Consider the following 25,848-nt stretch of genomic DNA (forward strand, 5'->3'; position numbering starts at 1 on the left):
ATCGCTCTAACCGACAGTCTGGTGGTCGGATAGCAAACTATTTCATAAAGGTCTCTTATAATTTTGTTTTCATGTCCTGAATAACTTCAATTTAAGCATTCTAAGTAATTCAAACAGTGATCCGTTCTCACCCCCATTTGACCCATTGTCACCCCCGACGACGGTATAGTTATAGATAGGAATCAAAGTAATGCTTATTTACCTGTCCTTGTCGTAACCGACCTACTAATCGGGTGCATCGTACTGGTTCTGCGCGTCCATCAAAACTATCCAACTCACTAGCAACCGCGGTAAGAGCTCTGTCTGCATGGTAGAATCTTGCTAGCAACGATTTATCATCAGCCTAAAATAGGAAGAAAAGAGAGGAAAATCAATTTGTGGTTCTTCTTCTTCTTCGATGGCTCTACATTCCAACCGGAACTTGGCCTGCTTTTCAACCCAGTTCGGAGACCCAATTTGCAGTACAATCTTCGTACTATTAAATTAAAGCTCAGTGCTGGAGTTGATAATGGTGTTTATCAGCTATAATTATTATCAGCAGTATTTGTATGTAAACATGTGCGGCTAAGCAATCGGTATTTGGACGTCATCATTGCTTGATCTTTCGTTGTAACGAATGTTGACTTTTTAGATCCCGTAAATGTTTAAAGTGCTTATCACTTCGTACATTTGCCGTAAATATATCTGGGTAGTGAATTGTGCACATCGCTTAGTTTAACTTTTGACGAATTTTCCACGAAGAATTGGATGATTAATTTTTTTCTGCGTCATGCCTAAATAAAGTGAAGATATTTTTGGAGCTACACCCAGGTTTTTTTTACGCGGTTGGAATTCATTAATGTCTCGGTTAACCTGAACTTTCACAGCTTTTCAATTACCCCCTGAATTTTCCTGGATTTTTTGTGAATTTTTTGGTGGGGTTAACTCATTGTTTCATAGACACTGAAGGTCTTAAACGACCAAAACCAAACCGTGTAAAAAAAAACCTGGGTGTATAGGCATAAAATGGTCGACTTTTATCATTCGCACATTTACAACAGCCTAAAAGTAATACAGTGAACACTCCCTCATTCGATATTGAAGAGACCATCGAATTTAAGAGGTCTCGTGATAGAAATACTAGCAAATATTTTTTATAGCATGTAGTCAAACATTTTTTGTATCAAACATTTTAAATAGCATGTAGTAAAATTATTTAAAGTCATCTGGCCGAATGCTGTTTCCCCGATGAGTTAAAATTTGTTTCCTTATTAAATGAAATGAGAAGTGAGATGTTCTAAGTGAATAATGAAAAGTGAGAAATGATGTGTTCAAAGGGAGTACAAAGTAGTGAGCAGTGACTACTGAGTAGTGAGATGTGTGCAATCAGTAGTGAGGAGTAAGAATGAGAAATTAGTGGTGAGAAGTGAGATGTGATAGTTGCGAAAGGAGAGGTGGGAAGTGGGTAGGAAGGAAAACCTAAGCAGGAAGTGAAAAGCGAGTTGTTCGGAAGTGATTTTTGACAGGAAGAAAAAGGAAGAGTGAAGGAAGAAGAAAAAAGAAAAATGGAAGAACAAGGAAAACTAAAGAATATTAATGAAGAAAGGCGGGAAGAAAAAGAATAAGGATGAATGAAGTAAGAAGAAAGAAGAAGAAAGATGGAAGAAAGTAAAAGGGAGAAGATAAAAGAAAAAAGGAACAATGAGGAAAGATGAAAGAAGAAGGATGAAGGAAGAAAGAAGGAGAAAGGGAGAATGAAAAATGAAGAATAAAGAAGGAACATGGAATCATTTTATAATTTTTAATTCTCACGTCTCACTCGTCACTTGTTTTATTTTTCACTTATAACTTCTCGGTCCTTACTTCTCACTTATGTTTTTAACTTCTCCTTTCTCACTTCTAACTTTTAATTTCTCACTTCGCCCATCTCACTTCTCATTACTCACTTTCCATTTCTTACTTCACACTTTTCACTTCGAATTTCTCACTTTTCTTTTTCCACTACTCACTTCACACATCTCACTTCTAATTTTTACATTTCACTTTTTGCTTATCACTTCACTTCAAAGTTTTTACTTCTTAATTATCACTTCTCACTTTGCGATGTTTCGGTCAGCAGAACGATCGCGTGGTCGGACGAATTATTGTGTTCTGCATTGCGCGGCCGGTAATAAAATTAATCAGTTCAGTGCGTGATCTCTCATGTTTCGGTCAGCAGAACGATCGCGTGGTCGGACGAATTATTGTGTTCTGCATTGCGCGGCCGGTAATAAAATTAATCAGTTCAGTGCGTGATCTCTCATGTTTCGGACAGCAGAACGATCGCGTGGTCGGACGAATTATTGTGTTCTGCATTGCGCGGCCGGTAATAAAATTAATCAGTTCAGTGCGTGATCTCTCATGTTTCGGACAGCAGAACGATCGCGTGGTCGGCCGAATTATTGTGTTCTGCATTGCGCGGCCGGTAATAAAATTATTCAGTTCAGTGCGTGATCTCTCATGTTTCGGACAGCAGAACGATCGCGTGGTCGGACGAATTATTGTGTTCTGCATTGCGCGGCCGGTAATAAAATTAATCAGTTCAGTGCGTGATCTCTCATGTTTCGGACAGCAGAACGATCGCGTGGTCGGACGAATTATTGTGTTCTGCATTGCGCGGCCGGTAATAAAATTATTCAGTTCAGTGCGTGATCTCTCATGTTTCGGACAGCAGAACGATCGCGTGGTCGGACGAATTATTGTGTTCTGCATTGCGCGGCCGGTAATAAAATTATTCAGTTCAGTGCGTGATCTCTCATGTTTCGGACAGCAGAACGATCGCGTGGTCGGACGAATTATTGTGTTCTGCATTGCGCGGCCGGTAATAAAATTAATCAGTTCAGTGCGTGATCTCTCTTGTTTCGAAGAGGGCTTGGTAGTCATATGGCTACTGCTTCTGCCTCATACGCAGGAGGTCGTGGGTTCAATCCCAGGTCCGTTCCATTCTCCTACTTTGTATCTTTCTCTGTATTTCTCATGTTCTAGCAATCGCTAGAACTGGAAATGGACTTCCATACCGTTTCCATTACTATTCCTATACCTTCAACTTGAGTATTCTAACAGTAATCTGCTAGAATTGGAAATGAACTATCGCTCGTTTCCTACATCCAATTAGAAATTCCATCAGTTACCTTCTCCTATCTATCACATTGGCAGCTCGTTAACCAAGACGGACCTCTGCCTCTCCAACCTAACCCAAAAATTCCAACAAATTCCGCATGAACTCGTGGCAAGTGCAGAGGTATATTCGGCTTGCAGTGGGCGAGTGATTGCATCATCATTTCCTCCCCCTTCCCTACATTGACTTGCATTCTGACGTGGCAGGCGCCAGTATGACCTATCAAATGAGATCACCAGTACTTGCACATTGAAGATGTGTGCTAGTCCCAAGCAAACATCTGTTGGTTCCTTGTGCAAGAACAGCTGATCTGGTCATAATGGAGTAGCAACTACGAGCAGTCAATCAAGCTCAAGCTCAAGCAGCTTAATTATCACTTCTCACTTTGCACTTATCACTTTTACTTCTCATCTATCATCCTACTTTTCACGTCTTATTTCTTATGGAATGTGAGAAATGTCTCATTTCTTCCTTTCCGTATTTCTTATTGGTAGTGCTTGCTATTGATTTTTTCCGGTTGGGTACATTGGGTACATTGTTGGTTGAAGTTGAAGTTGTGGCAGTAACACAATAAATGCACAGTAACACAATAAATTGATTGTGAACATACATATTTAGCAATTAGAGCTGAGTAGAAAACAACTTTTGTGCTAATTTACTTTTAGTATATTTATGATGCTTCAAAGAAATCAAATGTATTCTTGGAACAAACAAAAGACACCGATGGCAAATCCTATTTTGAAAAAAGTTTCAAAATATCGTCGAAATTCAAATGAGCATAACCTTACGTAGAATAATCCGATTTTGATAAAACCGGGACCATCAGACGCGGAAACTCTTCTAGTATTCTGTCTCATTATAAAACCTCCGATCGGTCCTAGGCTACCAGAGACCGTTTTGTCTAACCCCTGTATGCACAGCAGCACCTGATGATGGATCTGGCTACCAAAGATGCGACCACGTCCGTGAACGGCGAGCCTCGTCGAGCGTCTACAACACTCCCGAAGCCCAAAAAGTGCAATTTAAAAATTGTGATAACCATGCAGTCTATTTTCTATTGAATGATGCCGCTCAACGTTGAACTTTTGCAGAGGTTTTAATTTGCTTTGTCAAGTCAAGTATGCGACAAGGTAAAGAGGGATTATTATGTAAGGGCGAAGGCCGGCGTATATGCAAATTATCTCATATATGATGTACCTAGGGCTATGATAGGATGTGGCGATAATTCATTAAGGTCGGAACGAATACTATTTTATTTTACTTTGTTGTACGAGAAGGGCAAAAAGAAAAACCCAGATTAATCCACCTAGTGGCGATGATGCCTATCTTGTGCAAAATGTATTGAAAAAATCACATTAAAAAGGTTAAAAAACACTTTAGGAGTCTAGATGGCATCATTTCGCACGTTTTTGATTATTTGATATGCATTGCCATCATTCTTGAAAATTGATTTTTTTTTCCAATGACCAAGGAAAACACAAGGATTTTTAAATAATTCCGAAATGCAATGACCGGTCGGGCCAATTTTCAATAGCAAACAATGGGATCATAGTAAATGGGTTGCGAGTAAATCGGGAAAAGCTAAGTTCCAAAAAGTGTGTCTACAAATGTCGTACACATACAGACATCACCTCAGTTCGTCGAACTGACTTACTTACTTATGGGTCCTGTACACCTCCGGTGGTGCAAAGGGCCGACTTGAAAGATCTCCATCCTGAGCGTTGCCCGGCTATCGCTTTAACCTGTTGCCAGGTTAGATTTCGGTCGATTTCTTTTATTTCTTTACTGAGGCTTCGCCGCCATGAGCCTCTGGGTCTGCCTCTGCTGCGATGTCCCGCTGGGTTCTAGTCTAATGCTTGTTTACAGATTTCGTTTCCGCCCCTACGTAGAGTGTGGCCGACCCAGCCTCACTTCCGATCCCGAATTTCTGTTGCTATCGGCGTCTGGTGACAACGACGATGGAGCTCTTTGTTTGAGATCCAATTGTGACGCCACCAGGCCCGAATTATATACCGCAGGCATCTGTTAATGAACACCTGCAGCCGTTGAGTGTTCTCCACTGATACACACGATGTTTCGCTAGCGTATAGCAGCACAGATTTCACGTTAGAGTTGAAAATTCGTATTTTGGTGCGTTTACTTATCTGCCTGTTTTTCCAGATATTTCTTAAACTCGCAAAGGCAGCCCTTGCTTTCTTGATCCGTGCGCCTATGTCGATCTTGGTACCGCCGTCTGACGCCATTTGGCTACCAAGATATTGGAAGCTTTCAACATTCTCCACTGGTTGCCCGGTTGCCCTGGAAGGAGTCACCGTGTTTACATCCAACGATTTGGTTTTGTTGACGTTGATGACTAAACCTGCCGAGGAGGAGCGCTCGGCAAGGTCGTTGAGCTTACTGTGCATATCAGAGCGCCGTTGCGCGAGGAGTGCGACGTCATCCGCCAATTCGAAGTCGTTTAGGTGCTCCATGGTTATAGGCTGCCGTAACAGCCCGCGGTTTGGTTCACGGTCAATCGCATCTACCAGAATCTCATCGATTACGATGAGGAACAGTAACGGTGATAGAATACATCCTTGCTCACACCAGCTACGACCCGGATAGGGTGGGACAAGACCCCATTGTGCAGCACTCTACACGAAAAGGCCTCGTACTGCGTCTTAGGGCGCCCCACATATTCTCGTGATTGAGACGGTCGAAAGCTTTTTCGTAGTCAATGAATACCAAGTAAAGGGACTCTTGGAATTCGTTGACCTGCTCCAGAATTATGCGGAGCGTGACAATTTAGTCCACACAGGATCTTCCGGCACGGAATCCGGCCTGCTACCGACGGAGAGTCGCATCGATCTACTCCTGAATCCGGGCTAGGATAATTTTGCACAGAACTTTGAGAACGGTACACAGTAACATAATGCCTCGCCAGTTATCGCATACAGTCAGATCACCCTTTTTGGGCACCTTCACTAAGATACCTTGCATCCAGTCGACCGGGAAAGTTGCAGTGTCCCAGATATTATGAAATAAACTATGCAGTAGTTGTGCGGATGTCATGGGGTCAGCTTTGAGCATCTCGGCTGATATGCGGTCGACCTCTGGGGCTTTATTCGATTTCATGCTTTGGATGGCTGTTTGAATCTCTAGCAGTGATGGAGCTTCGGTATTGACGCGTGTTATACGTCGGATCCTAGGCAGATCATGCCGAGGTGGTGATGGCCTGGCTGGCACTTGAAAAAGTTGTTCGAAGTGCTCGAACCAGCGTTTCAGCTGGTCAGTTGGGTCGGTCAATAAGTGATCATTCGCGTCTTTCACAGGCATCGTTGCATCTTCGCCCCGCTTAAGCGTCGTGAGATATCGTAGAGGAGGCGAATGTCCCCAGTTGCGGCGGCTCTCTCTCCTTCGTCGGCCAGAGAGTCTGCCCACGCTCGCTTGTCCCGTCGACATGAGTGTTTTACTTCCTTCTCAAGAGCCGCGTATCGTTGACGGGCTAAGACTTTGGCTCCTCTGGTTTTCGATCACTCTATCGCGCCTTTGGCTTCTCTTCGCTCCTCTATCTTCATCCAGGTCTCATCGGTGATCCATTGTTTTCTCTGGGTGCGCAGTTCACCCAGATTGTTCTCGCTGGTGGCGATGAAGGCATTCTTGATGGCGGTCCATTGGTCTTCCACGCTGCCACCTTCCGGAATATCTGCAGCACGCGTCTCCAGTTCTTCAACGAAGGACCGTTTCATCGTGGCATCTTCTAGTCGGCGTGTGTTGAATCGTCGTCCAACTCTTTTTCCTGCCGACGAATCCGCGCAATGCGCAGGCGTATTTCGTCGATGAGGAGGTGATGATCAGACGCGATATCGGCACTACGTTTATTCTGTACATCAAGAAGGCTCCGTTTCCATTTTCGGCTGATGCAGATGTGGTCGATTTGATTTTCTGTAAAGCCGTCACGGGAGACCCACGTGACCTTGTGAACCGGTCGATGAGGGAAGAGCGATCTCCCGATCACCATGTCGTTATTACCACAAAATTCTGCGATCAGCTCTCCGATCAATATATAACACTATGGGTCTCCGGGCCTTCTATCGAAAGTTCTTTTTTGGAGTAATCCTATAGCCTTTCGGTACAACTTTGTTGTACGAGAAAGGCAAAAACATTTTCAAAACTCACTATTCCAATCCTTCATGAAATCTACACGATTTCTGCTCACGTGACTATCTTTCTTAGTCACTATGTTTTGCGAAAAACTGTACACAATTAGCACAATTCCTAGCTTTTGCACACCGACGCGAAACTTGAAGTCTAAGACTGTCTATAGGCTGTTGACGATCTTAGGGACATCGAAGGAATTTCGGATTTCTATGTGAATACTTCGGAGGCTTGGGATGCACTAAATAATAGATCAAACTTCAATTTTGATTTCAAAGATTTCAAATCAGATGATCCCCCACACAAAATTCTACCTCAGTCTACCCAACGGAAAGCCCAAAATTCATCAGCATTGAAGCATCCAGTTTGAAACCCACGTACCAAATGCTTTTTTCTCGGTCACCGGAATGCATGCTTGACCTAAGCTTTATGGAAACATCTGAGCCCCCCAACACAGTCGAGTCCTCCTTGCAACGGCCACCGTTCAACAGTCGTCCCGGTCCTGTGTCTGGGGTTAGCGAAAAGGTCTTCCGCAAACAGGCAAGAACCAAGTCTTATTGAGCAATCCTCGGCCTGAAAGCCTTTTGAGTTTTAGTTTTGCTCGACGACGAGTTAACACTGATCAAAACAGCACTACCATTGCAACTCCGATTCAATTATCCGACATTAATCGGGATTGCTACAACACACGGTCATCGTCTGGACATCCTTCGCCAATAATCAGGAGTACCCAGCATTGGTGATGAAATTCTCCAAAACCCTCGAACATCTCGCTCTGTCGTTTGACTTCGTCCTGTGTTTGAGCTGGACGAGAATGTTTTCCGCACACCATCAACGCAGCAACTGGGTCTTCTCTGTCGGAAAGATTTTCAACTTCCATCATCGAACGACTAGACAAACTGTTAGTATACTACCAAAATGTGGGCGGCATCAATTCTTCTATCGAAGAATATCGTCTAGCAGTCACTGATCAGTGCTATGATATCGCCGTCTTCATCGAAACATGACTCAATAAGAACATGCTATCTAGTCAGGTGTTCGATTCTAGATATGAAGTTTTCCGTTGCGACCGAAGTCATAGCAACAGCCGAAAAAATCCGGAGGAAGTGCATTTGTTGCTGTTTAATCAAGCCTACAGCCCAGAGCAGTCGAAGATTCGTCCTGGGAATGTCTTGAGCAGGTCTGGACGTCAATCGAGCTGGGTGATAGTAAGCTGTTTTTTTGTGCAATATACATCCCACCTGATCGAACCCGCGATATTAATTATGTTGGAATTCACTGCGATTCCGTTTCGTCGATCCTTGAGGCTGCTAATTCTATTGATCACATTGTCGTACTTGGTGACTTTAACTTGCCAGGTATCTCGTGTATCGTGTTAACACTCCCAAAACGGCTTCTTTGTTCCGAATGCTGGTCTCTCCGTTCTCCACGCTGCACAGTGGTTCCCCCATAGGTCATAAATCCAAAATAATGATATTGTTAAAACTTTACTAGTTACCCTTTAATCGTTGATTTATCATGTTCTTTATGATATACCAACATCGTTTCCATCGAGTTTGGTTCTTTAATAGTTTTTATATGGCACTGTATCTTAGATATTCAGTTTAAATACATATACAAAAATATTTGCACACGTCATGCTATCATTATTTTTTTCAAGATCTTACTGTCGTGAGTATTTTTTTTTTTTACTACAAGTTTCTACGCCAAACTTTTTGGGTTATTAGTACTTTGTAGTAAGGCGTTGTACATCGTTGTATTTAGATAAATTAACGTGTTCTTTTTGATAATAATAGTAATATTTATTCATCGAGAAAGTATATTTTCCCCTCGATTCCCCTCCTGAAACACCCCGTGAGCAATTATATAGCCTCTCAGTCGTCATTTGAGAGATATTCCAACTGCGACCGTCTGCGACCAAGATAATTGTGAAGAAAACAATTTCAGTTAAATTGTTGCTCAAAAATACCAATTACTGCAAAATATGGTCATTTTCATCAACCAATAAATTATCGTCCTCCTTCAATTCCATGTTGAAACATGAGTAATTATGAAGGCTATCAGCTGTCACTTGAGGAAAATTCCAGCTGCGACCGTCTACGACGAAGTTAAAAGTGAAGATAACAACTTCAGTAAAATGGATGATCAAAACACTAGTTTCTGCAGAATATGACCATCTTTACCCACTAAACTATGTTCCCTCTCGATTCATCTGCTTAAACTGCTTTTCCTGTTCATCGCAGTAGGCCATCACATTGATTCTTTTAACTATCTAAAATGATCAGTTCTCGAACGTGCACGTGTTCTGAAATATTGTCATCAGACTTGTAAGCAATGGATCATCAAAATAACTGTATTTCTCTCTCTCGGATGGATATCTACAAAATATGGACATCGGTAGATGGTACAGATTCTGAAAAAAAGATTGTGTTGGAAACGATTCTTGAAACAATTCCCGAAAAAAAATAAAGTTCAATTAAAAAAGAGAGTTGTTTGCAAAAAACTGGCGGTCATGTGGAAGACGTCTTTCAGGAACAAAACAAGAATGATGAAGAGACATGGTAATTGGTTGAAGAACATAGAAAATGTACTTCTACAAGGTGAAAGTATTCAAACTACTCCAAACCAAGAAGGTAAGCCAAATCCTTCACGTGGTCGTCCAAGAAAGAAGTTTGAAGATTGTAGCAAACGTTCAAAGAGAAGGCGGTTAGCAGAACTGTCGAAACATGATCAGTCTGCTTTATGCTCCATACGTTATGGATCTGAATTTTGTCAACCCGGTCCGAACGAAATCCTTTCTTTGTTTGTTGAAGCCAAGTTTATTGATTCGAAGCTTTGTAAATGAAAAAACGGATTTACCAGTATTCCCATCTTATCAGGTATGGTATGGTTGATTAAAAGCCAAAGCTGAATAAAACTATTTATAATTTTCAGGTAGTTCCTAACGCCAAAAAATACTGTTATCCTGCGAAACAATGACTGAGACATCTGCTGAAATGGAGCTTCAAAGCTAACTGGATCATACTGTGTCCAGGATGTTTAAGTCAGATCCAGTTATTTCACAGGAAATACGTAATCATCATCAAGCAGAAATTGTGCTTTTAGGGAAATGGGGCTTTGATGGAAGTTCTGGATACAGCGAATATAAGCAGGGGTTCATCAATTCCACAGGAGAAGACGGAAATTTGTTTGTCACGTCTTACGTTCCTCTCCGTATGGTGCTGAATGATTCCGTTGTTTTATGGAAAAACCCACGTCCGTCATCCACACGGTATTGCAGACCCATCCGGCTCCAGTTCTTAAAAGAAACAACTGAACTATCAATTGCTGAAGAATCATATTATAAGCAGAAGATAAATCAGCTACAGCTAACCGAAGTCGAAACAGGAACATTCGTTAAACATAATCTTAATCTTACTATGGTGGATGGAAAAATTTGTAACGCATTAACAGAAACATCTTCCACTAAGTATGACAAAATAGCAACTTTAAAAAAGGGACAATCGATTAAATATGTTACATTCTAGGATAAAGAGAAAAGGTTCTGAAAAAAGTCATCACATAAAGTGTAACAAATAGAGGCAGAGAGAAGGGTTGAAAATGATCTTTTTCTGTGTGACGTAATTAATGGATTTTCCCTTAAGCAAGCTTGAGAACTTTAAATTATATTTTTAGGTGCTTCATATGTGGTGCAAACCCTAAACAAATGAACAACATTGAGCAATGCCTCATGAATAACGTCCATGAGGATCGACATCAGGTTAAGATATCTCCTTTGCACGCAGAAATCTGATTTCTTGATTATTCAAAAAATGTCGCTTATCGCAAAGATGTGAAGACCTGGCAAGTAAGAAGTGAAAAGGATAAAGAACTTTTTGCTGTTCGTAAAAAGCAAGTGCAACTTGACTTCCGAGCAAAACTAGGATTAATAATCGACAAACCGAGGAGTGGAGGAAGCGGAAATTCAAATGATGGCAATACGGCAAGATCCTTTTTCAGAAATTCTGACATATCTGCTGAGATAACCGGGCTTAAGAAAGAACTGATAGACAGGTGAGATGGAATTGTCTTTTAATTATTTTCTTCCTAAATTTTTATTTCTTACACTTTTAGGTGCGGAGTTGTGTTGCAATGCTTGGCTTCAGGCTATGACATTGAAATAGAAAAATTCAGAGAATATGCTTTAACAACTGCAAGAATGTTGATAAAAGAGTACCCCTGGTATTATCTGCCAGCTACGGTACATAAAGTTCTAATACACGGACCTGACATCATCGAACAGGCATTACTACCAATTGGAGAACTATCAGAAGAGAGTGCAGAAGCTAACAACAAAAATATTAAAGAATTTCGAAGAAGTAATACGAGAAAGTTTTCTCGTATTGCAACAAATCAGGATCTGATGCAAAGGCTTCTTTTGTATTCAGATCCATTAATATCTAGAATAATAGAAGATGTACTAAACCTTGTAAGTATATAAATATAATTTTATAGTTTTAGATAAATAAGTAATGAATTCGAGAATTGTTTTTTTTTATTTTAATAACCTATTATATGTTTTTTTAAACAGACTGAGTTTATATTATTTAGAAAATAACGAACACATAATTACAACATTTTGAATATAATGTTATTATATTCCAAGTTATGAATAACAAAATTACCAAACTGGCAAGGAACCACATGATTTTAAAATAGTTAAAGTTTTAAATAAAACTGATAATGAACAAAAAAAAAATCAAAAAATATTCCTGAATGTTTTATAAGACTATACTGTAGTTTATTTTGCAAAAATAATGAATAAGAATGAAACTGAAAAAAAATACCCTGCCTTTCTCGTAATTAGAGAAGGCATCAACCACTTTTTTGCCATAGATGTTGTGGATCATATACAATACGGTAAACTTCAGTGGGCTGATCAAAGAATTGATTATCATAAGAAAGAATAACGAAAGCAAATTAAATAAAAATAACGAAATTCAACAGAGAACCGGATAGATGCCGGCGATTTCGTGGAATTATTTCAGCACATGATGGAATCAGACTTTAGGACCCTAAATTCTCAAGGATACTGTAGGAACACCGCTCAGGACCGAGAATTTTAGAGCTCTACAATACGTTAGAAAAAGGTATATCGATGCTGGATTCGCGATAGGTTTATTAACAAATGTGCTGCAAAACATTAGCATTAAAATAGTTGATCTCTTTCATTCAATACTGAAAACGGCTCTGCAAAGTGTTATACGTGACTGAGCCTTGTAAATGTGTGATTTAGTTGCAAAATAGATTTACCTATTCAAAATATACGCGAAGCATAAAAAATACGAGTTGTTTGTAATATTTAATATTTATGGCCGCCCTTCTATGGGAATGGAACCACTGTGCGCTGGTGCTACGAAGCTTCTTGATAGTTACAGTTCAGCCACGCTACAACAGATGAATTCCATTGCTAATGAAAATAATCGCTCTTTGGACTTATGTTTCGCTAGCGATGAAGGGACATCCACATCCGTAACTATGGCTCCATCGCCACTAGTGAAGCTGGTTGCACATCATCCCCCGTTAGCAGTTTCAATCGACCACAGTTTGCCTCATGATGACGTGGGTTCTCCGTTTTCATTCTACTACGACTACCGCAAAGCTGATCACAGCTGTATTGCTGAAATTTTCTCCTCCTCCGATTGGGAGAGCATTTTGGATCCAGAGGATACCAATAGTTCTGCGTGAACTTTTTCCAATGTTTTAGCATATGTTGACAGATTCGTACCGAAGATTATTCGTAATAAACAAAGCGGCCCCTTGGCAGACAAACGTGCTTCGAAAACTAAAACTTATCAAGAGGAGTAGTGCTCTTAGAAGGTTTGCCAAACATCGAACAATCCCGCTCAAACGTCTTTACGCCACACTCAACCATGAGTACAAGAGGGTCAACAAGCGATGCTTTCATCTCTATCAGCGGAAGTTCCTATCACAACCTAAACAGTTTTGGAAATATGTGAATAAACAGCGCAAGGAGTCTGGACTGACAGCGTCAATGACGTTCAACGGAGTAACAGCTGCTACCACCCGTGAAAGTTGCCAATTCTATTTGAGAAATTTGCGAATGTTTTCTTTATCGAGAATTTGACCGTGGAACAAATTGAACTAGCAGCCAGACACACCCCTACTTGTGCTTGTGGGTCAAACACTCAGCTTTATCAATATCGATGAAATGGCAATAGTCAGAGCCTCTTCAAAGCTGAAATCGTCCTTGAATCCAAGCCCAGACAGTTTCCCCTCCGCCTTTCAAAAAAGACACATTGAAGGATTGAGGAATCATCAAGCGGAATTTTGCCTTCCTGTTGGAAGTCAGCGAACATGTTTTCGGTCTCCATAAATAAACCAGATGTCGACAATTAACGTGGTCTCACCTCTTTGGACGCTACTTCGAAACTATTCGAACTCGTGGTCATGGAGCCACTACATGCCCATTGTAAGCAAAATATCAGCGATGATCAACACGGCTTTATGTCTGGACGTTCAACAGGTTCAAATCTCCTATACCTAGCTTCCTATATAACGGAAAGTATAGTCAGTCATGCTCAAACTAACGTCATTTATACTGGCCTGTCTGCCGCATTCGACATGGTAAACCATGCGATTGCAAAAATGGATAGATTTGGCGTCAACGGCAGACTTCTAGAATGGTTTCGTTCGTACATATCAGGTCGAGAGCTAAGTGTTACCCTTGGAGATGATCAAGAACCTCCGTTCATTTCCACATCAGGCATCCCGCAAGGCAGCCATCTGGGACCTTTGATTTTTCTCCTGTATTTCAACGATGTGCACCTCCTTCTTAAAACTCCACGACTATCCTACGCTGAAGACCTCAATATTTATCGACAAATCGGATCAATTAAGGATTGTATTTTGCTTCAGCAACAGCTACTTGTTTTTGATTAATGGTGTAAATTAAACCCGATGCCACCCAATTCAGCTACCGACTACAGGATACTTTAATCGAACGCAGCGAAGTGAAAGACCTAGGAGTGATTTTGGACTCTCAACTAACGTTTAAACAACATATCTCCTATATTATGGACAAGGCTTCCTGTACGTTGGGGTGTATATTCAGGATGACCAAAAACTTTACAGATGTTTACTGCCTGAAATCGTTGTACTGCTCGCTATCCCGATCGATCTTAGAATACTGCTCGGAAGTCTGGAGTCCGAACTATAATAATGGAGAGGATTGAATCTGTGCAGCGATGTTTTCTATGCTTTGCGCTTCGTAGATTCACATTTCCGACTTCCAAGTTATGAAAGCCTTCAGTAAAATAAAAAATATATAATTACAGTAAATTTAAAAATACAGCTATAGAAAATGATTATTAGCTCACATGAGAACAGTTGTTGTCCGTATCAGTGGGACAGCTGCTCTGATGCAGAAAGTAATTTTAGACTATATTTACATAAGTTACCCAATAAATTAATTATGATTGTTGTTCAAAATATGACTACAATTCATCTTCTCCACATAATCAGAAATGATTCAATCGATGTTATATCAATGATTCCATCCTTTTAAAGTATGCTGAAGCAGGAAAATTTTGGGAATATTTTTTCGTACAGGTAAAGGATTTTTAAATATATAACTTTAATGTATTATAAAGATGTCGAAGGAACTTCTAGAAGCATCGTTTTAAGAAGTGTCCGTTATTGGGAGATGCCCGGCGATGGGAGATCTGCCATGCTCTGATTTTGAATGCCGTGGTTCGAATAAAAGTTTTAAGCAGTGGATCAGAAAAAAATGGTTACCTTGGAAGAAGCACAAATGTAGAAAAATAAAAAAAGATTATCATTAAGTAGATTGTTAGAGAGTAGAATCGAAAGTAAAATTTAGCGTACCATAGCGGAATAAAAAGAATGCCGCTACTCTTTAAAAACATGAACAACAATCACTTTCCATTATAATTTTCTCACCCCGATACCGCTGCGCTCAAGACACATCATGCAGCCATGAAAAGTGAAAAAGATGCTCGGTAGGGTAAAAGCAAACTACAAACTCATTCAAGGCATGCTGCCACCTTTCGAAGTTCACAACATCAAACCCAGTAGGCAAGATGCTTTGTTTGCTGCTGCTGCTGCTGCTACTGACCTTCGCCTACGCCTGCTTTTTGTTTTGTTTTCCTGCCTTTCGACGAAAGATTAGATAACCCAACACTGCCACTGACTGCCCCCGGAAGTGGCTTCGATTGGTTCGGATATCTGGTGCACGCGTATTCAGATTCAATCAAATGGCTCCAATAAAAGGTAATCAACGATGCCAGCATGCATGCATGTCCACGTTAAACTCGGAACCTTTGTTGGAAATAATCGTGATGATGTTACAGCCACAGGAAACAGTGCGTAACAGCAGTTTTTTTTTTTCGATTATGGCAGTGGTTTAGTTGTTGAGGGGCAGTTTCGGCTTTCCTAGCGCACCGTTTAATGTTGAACAGTGACGTAAAAAGTACAATCGCACTGAAGAAATCTATAAATGGATTCAAGGTGCAGGCCACACCAGCTGGTCGCTGCAGCAGCGGAGGTTCAGTGTTGGTTTTTAATTGTGGCCATTCGCGCGCTGTCTATTTCAATTGCAATATTGTTGGGGGATATTATGGTCTTGCGTTCCCGTTCACAAGGAGTCATAAGCCGTTGTTATATGAGTCGGTGCGGTGTAGGAACATTTAGAGTTATTAGATGTGTTGAGTTGTTTTTGAAATTTTCTGTTGATGTTTGAGTTTACAGTTAAGGTAGGCCAAAACATCAAAAAAATGAATTTTTGGTAAGAAAATGAGACGAGACTCTATGGATTTCAACTAAGGTAGTTGATAAGTCTAAGCTGAACGTTTTTGCCGCGACATTTGCGAACCAACGCCATTTGATTAAATTAATTCCTTATCTGCTGATTATGGCGCTTAAGGATGGTGGATTTGAATGTGCACAAAAAACGCAAACGTCTTGATTTGCAGAACTCAGATAAGGCCTTCTCTTGTGTAGCCTCTTGTACCATCAGCATTATAAATATCGACCTAAATTCAACTCAGTCAGCCTAATCAACACATATAGTAAAACAAATAGAAGAATGAAAACAATGTTCATTTGACTGAACAAATCGACCCTGGCGGGACCTACTTAGCATATGTGACTACTTAACAGAAAGCAAATCAAATCATTACTGACACAAATTTTAGTTTTGATATTAAATTTACAGATAGGGTAAATCACTACTTGGGCCTATGGACCCCATTCCCGGCTCACTGCACAAAAAACTAATTATTTATACTGTTTGGTAGCCGTAGGTTTATGATTGATATTTTTTAAAATGTCTCCTATTTATCGCGCACAATACTCAATATTTTTCAACCATTTATTTCACTCCTAATCGATCCAATTATAGAAATTAAAAATGTAGATTTCAGATAGTTGCTCTTCGTTGCAACACCACTGAGCCGGAGTGATTCTTTCCTCTTTTACAAAACGGTATCATCAAATAAACACCTACCTGAAAATCTTCACAGTGCTCGATACAACCATTGCTTCAGGCTGTTTATCACCACACAAAAATGCTAATATCGCGCACTTCAATCTTTTCTAATTGTTCGTATCACTAGATTTTATATAAACATATTAGAATACATTTAAAAATGTATCCTCAAACCTAACAAAAAATCACCTCGGCCCAAGAACTTCTAGCTGTACAGTGCTGCCAAAAGGCCATGAGTCTTATTTTAGTATGAAGATAATCCTTCGTCGTTAATAGGAAAACTGTCTAAAACGTTGACGCTTTTATGTTATTTATAATTATCTAAATTTCAAAGACTAAAAGCAATATTTTTTCAAGTATTTGGAAGGAATTTGGATGAGTGCATATATCTTCTCAACCAATTAAAAATTATTATGAATAATACCATTTGGCAACACGGTATCGTGGAACGTGCATATTTTTGTTTACGTCTCATTTTCTATAGTCCCGAGAGAGAGATTGAGAGTAAGATGTTGAGAGATTGAGTAAAATATTGCATATGCCGAAGAGATTTGGGGTATGCCAGATAAGCAATCGCCTAAGACTGAAATGAGTGCTGCACCATGTTAATTTAAATCAAATAAAAGCTTTTTCGAGCGGTTTTTAGCAAGAATAACTATTTTTTAAGCAGAGGTGAACCCCATCGCAATATTACATGGCCCACAAAATTCAGGAAAAGTAGCTCCTAGTCATAAATATTAGTTAAATAATGCAGTCGTGCGCATGTTAGGCCGGGAATGGGGTAAGAAACCCTAGATAGATCGATCGAACAGTAGCGATTTTGTTAACTTTGAACGACTCTTCTGCCCAGCTAGCAAATCATTCTACACCAAGAAAATAACTTTGCTTTATAATTTTCGTTGGAGTTTCCATATGTATTATTCAATATTTCTGAATTCCAAACATTCTCCCAACGGGCCCAATTAGACTAGTGGTGTTAAAAGAAGATAACAGCTGAATCCAATTAGCATTAATTCCATAAGCAGGAAACGGCAACATCTAGTCAAGTAGAAAAAACATATTGATTGCTCCGCTGAGAATGTGTTAACTGTTTGTTTCCACTAATAACCATGTATAGCCTAATTATAATGATATTGGTTTGAGGTAATAGACAGTGCAGAGTACACTATTACTATGAATAAAAGGAACGAAGCAACAAAGTTTGTTTGTTTCAGTGGATTTTCTGAAATTGTTGTGTCTAAGTTTGGAATGAAAATTTTCAACAAATCAAATAATTCCGTGAATAGGATTTAGTGAATTTGATAACTTTAATTGACAGGCATATATTTTGACCTTATCGAACATTACGGGAAACAATATAAATTGTGATGAAACTGGGGGCTATCATTTTTCAGGAAAAATTAACACTCGTACAGAATATGAAATTAAAAATGCCTTGATAACGTTAAAAGATTTGAATTAGAATATGTTATGCCGGTGGGCTGATAAACATAACCTATTTGAATGTTATCAGCTTTCATAGCATGGCATAGCACAGCATAGTTACGGTGTAGTTCGTAGTTTGGATACTAGTGATACTCATGTTTTTCTTTTGAAATCTCCATTCAGATTACTATCAGAAATCAAGGTGGGTGTGGTCCTTGATTTAAATCTACAACAAAAATCACAAAAGCATGAGGATTACTACTCCTGGCCACGCCCATCTTAACCGTAACTTGGGAGGGGAAGGAAGTGTTGATGTAGTAACCCGACTCAGCGACACCCTCGTAAGCACCACGGAGTTGGATATTTTTGAACATATCAGATAGGATTTAGTGAATTTGATAACTTTCATTGACAGGCATATATTTTGACTTTATCGAACATTACGGGAAACAATATAAATTGTGATGAAAATCGGGGCTTTCCTTTTTCAGGAAAATTTAACAGAGCTCGTACAGAAAATTAATTTTAAAAATGCCTTGATAACGTTAAAAGATTTAAATCAGAATACGTTATGCTGATAAACATAACATATTTGAAAGTTATTAGCTTTCACATTGCATAACATAGCATAGCATAGTTACGGTGTACTTCGTGCATTGGATACTAGTGATACTCATGTTTTTCTTTTGAAATCTACATTCAGATTACTATCAGAAATCAAGGTAGGTGTGGTCCTTGATTTCAATCATCAAAAATCACAAAAGCACGATGATTACTGCTCTTACCCACGCCCATCTTCACCGTAACTTGTGAGGGGAAGGAAGTGTTGATGTAGTACCCCGACTCAGTGACACCCTCGTAAGCACCATCGAGTTGGATATCATTGGTTCAGGATTTTCCTATAGCTGACAATGTGACCGTAGTAGCTCTTAGTAGAGATGGGCGCTCCGCTCAGGAGCTGTTCGAAAGATTCGCTTCCTTACATTGAGCAGATGAACCATGGATTTTTTTTAAAGAACCCCAGCTCAGGGGTCGTACACTAATTTCGTAAGCACTTATGGGGGGAGGGGGGTCTGCCATTTTCTTACGCTCCATATAAATAAAAACCCAACTTAATTCACCGAGTCGTGATACTGCCTTTCTCGCATTTAGCCAAGACACCAACCTTATATGGAGCTAATATAGTTCGATGAACCATTTTCTTAATAACTTCCAAACGCAACGGTCGATCGTTACCAAATTCAATAGTGATCAACTGGGACTTGCCCTCTGTCGAATGCAACTTGTTGCGAATCGGTTAAAGATTACTATATGAAAAGTTGTCTAATGTTTTTCTAAGCTTTAGTGCACACACATACACACACACATACACACGGACAGACAGACATGTACTCAGCTCGTCGAGCTGAGTCGATTGGTATATAACACTATGTGTCTCCGAGACTTATATAAAAGTTCGAATTCGGAGTGAAATGATAGCTTTTCGGTACAACTTTGTTGTACGAGAAAGGCAAAAAATATTTGTATGGGAAAAATCTTACAGGGGGGAGGGGGTGTTGAAAAAACCAGAAAATTTGCTGACGTAATTAGTGTACGACCCCTCAGCAGTTCACTTTAAATTGATGAAATCATTGTCAAACACGCGCCTAGCGAAACTCCCTCGAGCGTTAGCACTCTAGTACGCGCGCTGTTGTATTTTGTACAACACAAAAGAAAATACCACGCTCGCGGTACACAACACAAGCGAGCTTGTATGAGCATTCCAGTGCAGTACCGCGCACGTGCTGATCGTTTATTATTTGCACCTCAAGCACCATCAAGCCAAGCGTCAGCACCATCTAGCCAAGCAACAGAAAGCATTTCTGCTGCAGAAAGGAGTAAGAAACACACAGGCTTCGGAATTCTCACTCATATGAATAAAAACCTACGATTAATCCATTAAGCGGAGAGTGATTTTTCATGGTCCCCCTGTAAGGAAGTATTCTCACACAACATTTTTATCCGGATAGAATGGCAGGTGATAAATTCGTGAGCGCCTGATCGCCGGATAATTTAATTTTATTCCACACGTTTTTCTTCTCGTCGCCTCACCAGATAAATTTTACAAGCATATTTACAAAAATTTAGGACCGCAACAGGATTCGAACCCAAAACAATTTTAAAATGTTCAGAGCGCCCACTAAAACCACACCACCACATGAATTGATTGAAAGCGAGGGGAAAAACTGCTGTATTGAACCTTCTGCTTATCGTGGCGCATCATCAGATTCAATCAGCTTGGAGAGGCAAAGTAAGCTGCATTTGATTTTCGCGAAGCATGGGAAGGAGGATAACAATTTTTCGCACCATCGCTTGTGCCGGAGTTTGTCGCACTGTAATTTATCCGGATAAAATGCATGGTGGAGTGATCAGTTGTCGCGTGAATGAGTGAGAAATCCGAACCCTGAACACACAAGCAAACATAATCTAGCTTGCCGTCTATTTCTAAACCCATACCCACATACTCGGCGCCACGAACGGACACACAAAAGATACCTAGTAGTGTGGTAGCGAACAAACCGTACCAAGCAAAAGATCCGAACAACACTCTCAGTTCCGCTCATGTCGTCGTCGTCCAGCTCCATGTGACATGGAAGCGAAAGCTGCGCTATCAGCTCAGATCCGTGCGACACGGATTTCGATTCGGATCAGTCGCGACCGATTCTAGCAAACTGAACTGGAACTGTGTCTTGCACAGCATACTGCTACATGTGCACTCTGTTTGTTTGTAGCACCGTTCTCTGTATTTTGTACTCTCTTGTTTTTAGTTCTCTCGCATTTCTGGAACCAATATAGATTAATGGGTTCGCTTGTATGAAAATTTAAACAACGCATGGTTAGAACCGCGCGGAAAAGAGGCATTGATTTACTGCACCCAGTATGAAGAGAAAACCTATGACACGTGATATGGTTCATATACATATCAGAGACTAGGGACTGAATTATTCAAATTAACGATTTGAGCAACGTTATCAACAAAATGTAACTTAGAATTATGAATAGAAAATAATGTTAATGATTCTAAATGAACTCCTAGACTTCAAAACTAGACGGTCAGAAAAAGCGTAATACATGTTATTAGCACAGACAAACAGACATAACACTTATGAAATTCTCATTATTCACTGATTTACTGAGTAATTTAAAAAATCATTAGTTGACCAATCGGTCACAAGTGGCGTGCGCTCCGGTTTGCTCGAGTTTGACGTTTGCCCACTAACGCCACCTGGTTCGTGATTTTCAAAACTAAGTGAAAACAACAGATGTCGTTAATGTTTGTACAACGATGAATTTGATGAGTAAATGCTCAATATGTTATGTCTGTTTGTCTGTGTTATTAGTTTGAAATTGTCGGTTTTTCAATAGAAATTATTACCTCACTATAGCTAAACATTTTAAAAATTTCAAAGTGATGTAAATAGATGAATGATGAATGTACGAATAAATAAATGAATGATACACATTTTTAAAATTTTTGAAGAATAATAAAAATAAAAATAATAACAATTATTTTTTAATATATGTAGCATTAAAGAACTGAAGAGCTGATCTAAGGAGCTGACTCTCTTCAATGAGCTGAACGGATCAGATCCGCTCACTGCAATGAGCTGTTTTGCTCATCTCTAGCTCTTACACCGTAACACCAGGTATCTGGCAACCCCAATCCTACCCACTACGTTTGACAATAGCCAACATCTTTGAGTTTCCCATTGTTCTATTGAAATTGTTTTTTTCCAAATAGACGTAATTATTTTTCATCATTTTTCAAGAACTTATGCGAAAGTATGAATGCGAGGTGTATTTCAACAAGAATATTGATGTCTTTAATAAATTTTCATATTTCAATCGACACCAAGCGCTCTACTTTGCCAAAATATTATGATATTTGAAATATATTTTCAATGGCAGTTTTCAACGATTATGATTACGCCTTTGTATTAAATTAATCGATGATTTTGATGCTGGCATCAGAAACATGGCCGCTTCGCAGACCCCTGCGTAACACACTACGCAAAGGTGTCTACCCAGTACATTGTTACGGCGTTTAACATATTTGAAAGTTATCAGCTTCGAAAATCGAAATAATATTCCTTTTTGTGCGTGTTCATAAATGTTGACCCCTTAAAGTAAAATTTGTTCTTAGATTTTTTTTTATTTTTGTGGGTTAGCAAAATAATTTTTATACTTCATCCTCATCATCACAACCTTATCACACATCATGCAAAATGTGCATGAGCTTAGTGTTTATTAAAGCACTTCCACGGTTATGAACTACGATGTTTCTAAGCCAAGTTTACCATTTCTACATTCATACATCTCTCCCACCGAGAACATCCTAGACCGGACCGGGAATCGGAGCGATGCCAAGAAGTGTTCCAATTTGAAAATTTACTAGACCAGTAGCCATCTTTAGGATACCCTCGCTCTGTAGCCGCGCATATTACCTCTAGGCTAAACAAATGCCCCAATTACATTAAAAAAACCTTCCGGAATACCTATTAAGATGAGTCATCTATGAAGAGTGGGTTAATAAACTGTGTTAGCAGCCGTCACCGTTTTCATTCAGCAAAACAAAAACAAAATTAAACTTGTTCAATTTGTCGTCTCCTGTGATAGATAACGAGGATGACTCAATTATTATTGGCAAGTGTAATTAACACCGTCGCACTCATAGATGCCGGCACTTGCCGAAATTTGAATATTATGGTTTGAAGATCGTGTAAACGTCAATGCAGAAGATGTTCTTGTTATAAATTATATATGCGAAATCCAGGAGAGACGATTTCATTTAGACAGGGTGGCCACTCAATTTCCATTTTGGAATTCCCGGTTTTTTCCCGGTTCAATTTTTGAACTTTCCCGGCAAGTGTATCGAGATAAGATATGATCGAGGAGTGAGGTGTTGAATTCCTTTGACAAATCAATCTGTGGAACAACCATCCTTGTTTACGCGACATTTTTTTACATGTGACTTAAATTCACCATCAAAATCTGTCGAATTGTATTACAATACATCCGAAATAAATCAATGAAAACAATATGGTAATGTGTTAATAAACCGCCCGTTAAACAAATTCCGCTGTTACGCTTTTTTAGTAACAGGCTTGGCAGTTATAAGGCAACCGCTCGTTCCTGCTCTATACGCCATGGGTTCAATTCCAGATCGTTTCCATCTCCATCATATACAGTATGGTCCATAAAAAAATGCGAAAACATCAAAATTATAGTTACGTAGTTGCATAGCTGAGAGACTATGTTACATAGTAATATTTTTTTTCATTAATACATTCATCAGATACAATTCTTTTTTTCATTATACGTTTGCTTACACATATATATATGAATAGTAGAAATAATCCTTTAATGTACAAAAACATAAGTAAAAAAATATTTTCGCAATTTTTTATGGGCCATACTGTAGGTACCTTTATCTTGCCTATTCTAGCAGTCACTGTTAGAAGTGAATCAAAGCTATTTCTGCATTCGTTTTTTTCATTTCTATACCATTGGCAACACGTTAATTAAAACGAATATCTGGTAAGTGATAGAAGCATTGCCATAAATTATTTTTCATTGTAAATTCTTATTTGAAACGAGCTCATTATATAATTTTGATCTAAATTGTGATTAATATTTCAAAGATTTTTCAAGCAAAATATTTTTCTTGAAAAAACATTAAAGCGTTCTTCAAAAAAAATAATAAACAACTACCGAAAAAAGGAAGTTAATGATGAGAGATGTTTTCATATCATAAAGTACTTCTATTCAATATGAGCTCAAGGCATTCGTATTCCGTTGTTATGAACTTGCTCAAAATAACGCCTTATCAAGTTAAAAAAATAACATGCTTTAGGAACTTGAGATAGGATTGATTTAAGAAAAATTAAATGATTTCAAAACGTTCCATACATACTTAAAATGGGAATCATTATTCAAAAACGAGACAGTTCAAGAAATATTTTTGTCAGATTTCTCTGAGAATTTCGAAGCGGTTTTTAAAATGCTTGATGTTTTCAGGGAAAGCATTTTATAAGAAATGGAGTATCGCTAATGGTTTTACAGACCATCATGTGTTCGAAAAAAATCTTAACTTCAGATATACTTCTAAGATTCCAGTATAATATCTTAGCTTTAGAATGTATTGTTTAAAATTAAGTGTGTTTTCTTGAATAGAAACAATTTAGAAGTTTTAACTAAGAAACATATAACACTAAACAGATTCAAGAGCTAATGTATTTGTATTTCGAGAAGAAAGCTGGGATACGCGAAAGGATCTTAGAAGCAAATCGATTATGATTTCTTCAATATTTGAACTGAAAAATTTATTCCTGAAATTTCTGAAATCTCTGGCACTTGAGATTAGTTTTTATTTATTTACAGTTCTCTGAAAATCTCCGATGTAAATATGCACATTATGTGGAAGATTTTGATTTGAAAAGTGTATTGGAGGTAACCAATTTTCTTCGATGAGACTCAAACTCATAACCCTCAATACTGAGGGCAAAATCTTCCAGAAAATCCGAAAAAAAATCTTTTTTAAAGATTGATAAATCTCTGTAAACATAATTCTTGAGTTAAGACGTGATTTCCAAAACCTATGATTGTCAAGGAATTTCTGTGTTATTATGCTGGAAACGAAGAAATTATCCAACTGTTGAGAAACCACGGAAAAATTAGATTTCTGAGCTCCTTATAAAAATGTACATCCTAATAAAAAAAAACTATAACAATTTGATTCAAACAGCATTTCATGAATCCTAGTATTTAAATAAAATTTACACAATTATCAGAAAAATTGTTTTAAAAAACAGACAAGAAGTTAATTAGTTGATTATAGATTTTATTTAGTCTATCGAAACATAACTAAAAATCAAATTCCCGGTTAATTCCCGGTTTTCCCGGTTCAGTGGCCACCCTGTTTAGAGCTCTGCTGGTTGGAGACTCTTGTAGCGTAATCGTTAACGCAATATAGAAGTAAATAAAGAATCTATGGAAGTTTGAAGCTATCTATCGAAACATTATGAGAAAATACTACTAAATACTAAAACCTAAGTTAGTTTTGCATTGCTTGCTACATTTTCATTTCACATTTTCACAGTCAAAGTTATGGTCTTTATTGAGTCTCTGATAAGATATGCAAAGTAAACGTGAACAAAGCCTTTCTTTTGGACATATGACGTTCCCGAAACTCATGCTAAAATATTCAAGTTTGATTTTCACTAATCGGATTAGAGACTAAAACTCGAAAAATTAAAAAAACATTTTTTGTGGCAGCAAAAACTTGACGATCCCTACTAGCCCAAGTCCTGATGTTAGGTGGGACACTAAACATACCGGCTCTCTGTCCAGACAGGAGGTTTGCGCAGGTCCAATAAACCGCCTTTAAAACCAATCATTACGAACGACATAAGAGATAACAAGATTCGATACAATCAGCTACGACATAGGCGACGAATAAAGGTTCCCCCAAACACACGCGACGCGATTCTATCACTTGGCGACAACGATTCTGTCGCCGTTGGTATGGAAGCGTAAATAGATCATTGACGACCCTGCAGCGACCCAACGATAGACTCGCGGCGACTAGTTGTCGCCGTCGCGG

At 39.0% G+C, this 25,848-nt stretch overlaps 1 protein-coding gene across 5 annotated transcripts in view; it reads right to left on the minus strand.

Moving 5' to 3' along the window:
* LOC134205131 (lateral signaling target protein 2 homolog) overlaps nucleotides 1-25,848 on the minus strand; it is a 97,609-nt gene that overhangs the window by 27,262 nt on the left and 44,499 nt on the right. For all 5 annotated transcript variants that reach the window (XM_062680080.1, XM_062680079.1, XM_062680078.1 and 2 more), the window contains exon 3: nucleotides 203-343. In XM_062680080.1, the coding sequence (XP_062536064.1) occupies nucleotides 203-343 (141 nt within the window). The remainder of the gene's footprint in view (nucleotides 1-202; nucleotides 344-25,848) is intronic.

Source organism: Armigeres subalbatus, chromosome 1 (genome assembly GCF_024139115.2).
Source record: "Armigeres subalbatus isolate Guangzhou_Male chromosome 1, GZ_Asu_2, whole genome shotgun sequence".
Taxonomy (NCBI): domain Eukaryota; kingdom Metazoa; phylum Arthropoda; class Insecta; order Diptera; family Culicidae; genus Armigeres; species Armigeres subalbatus.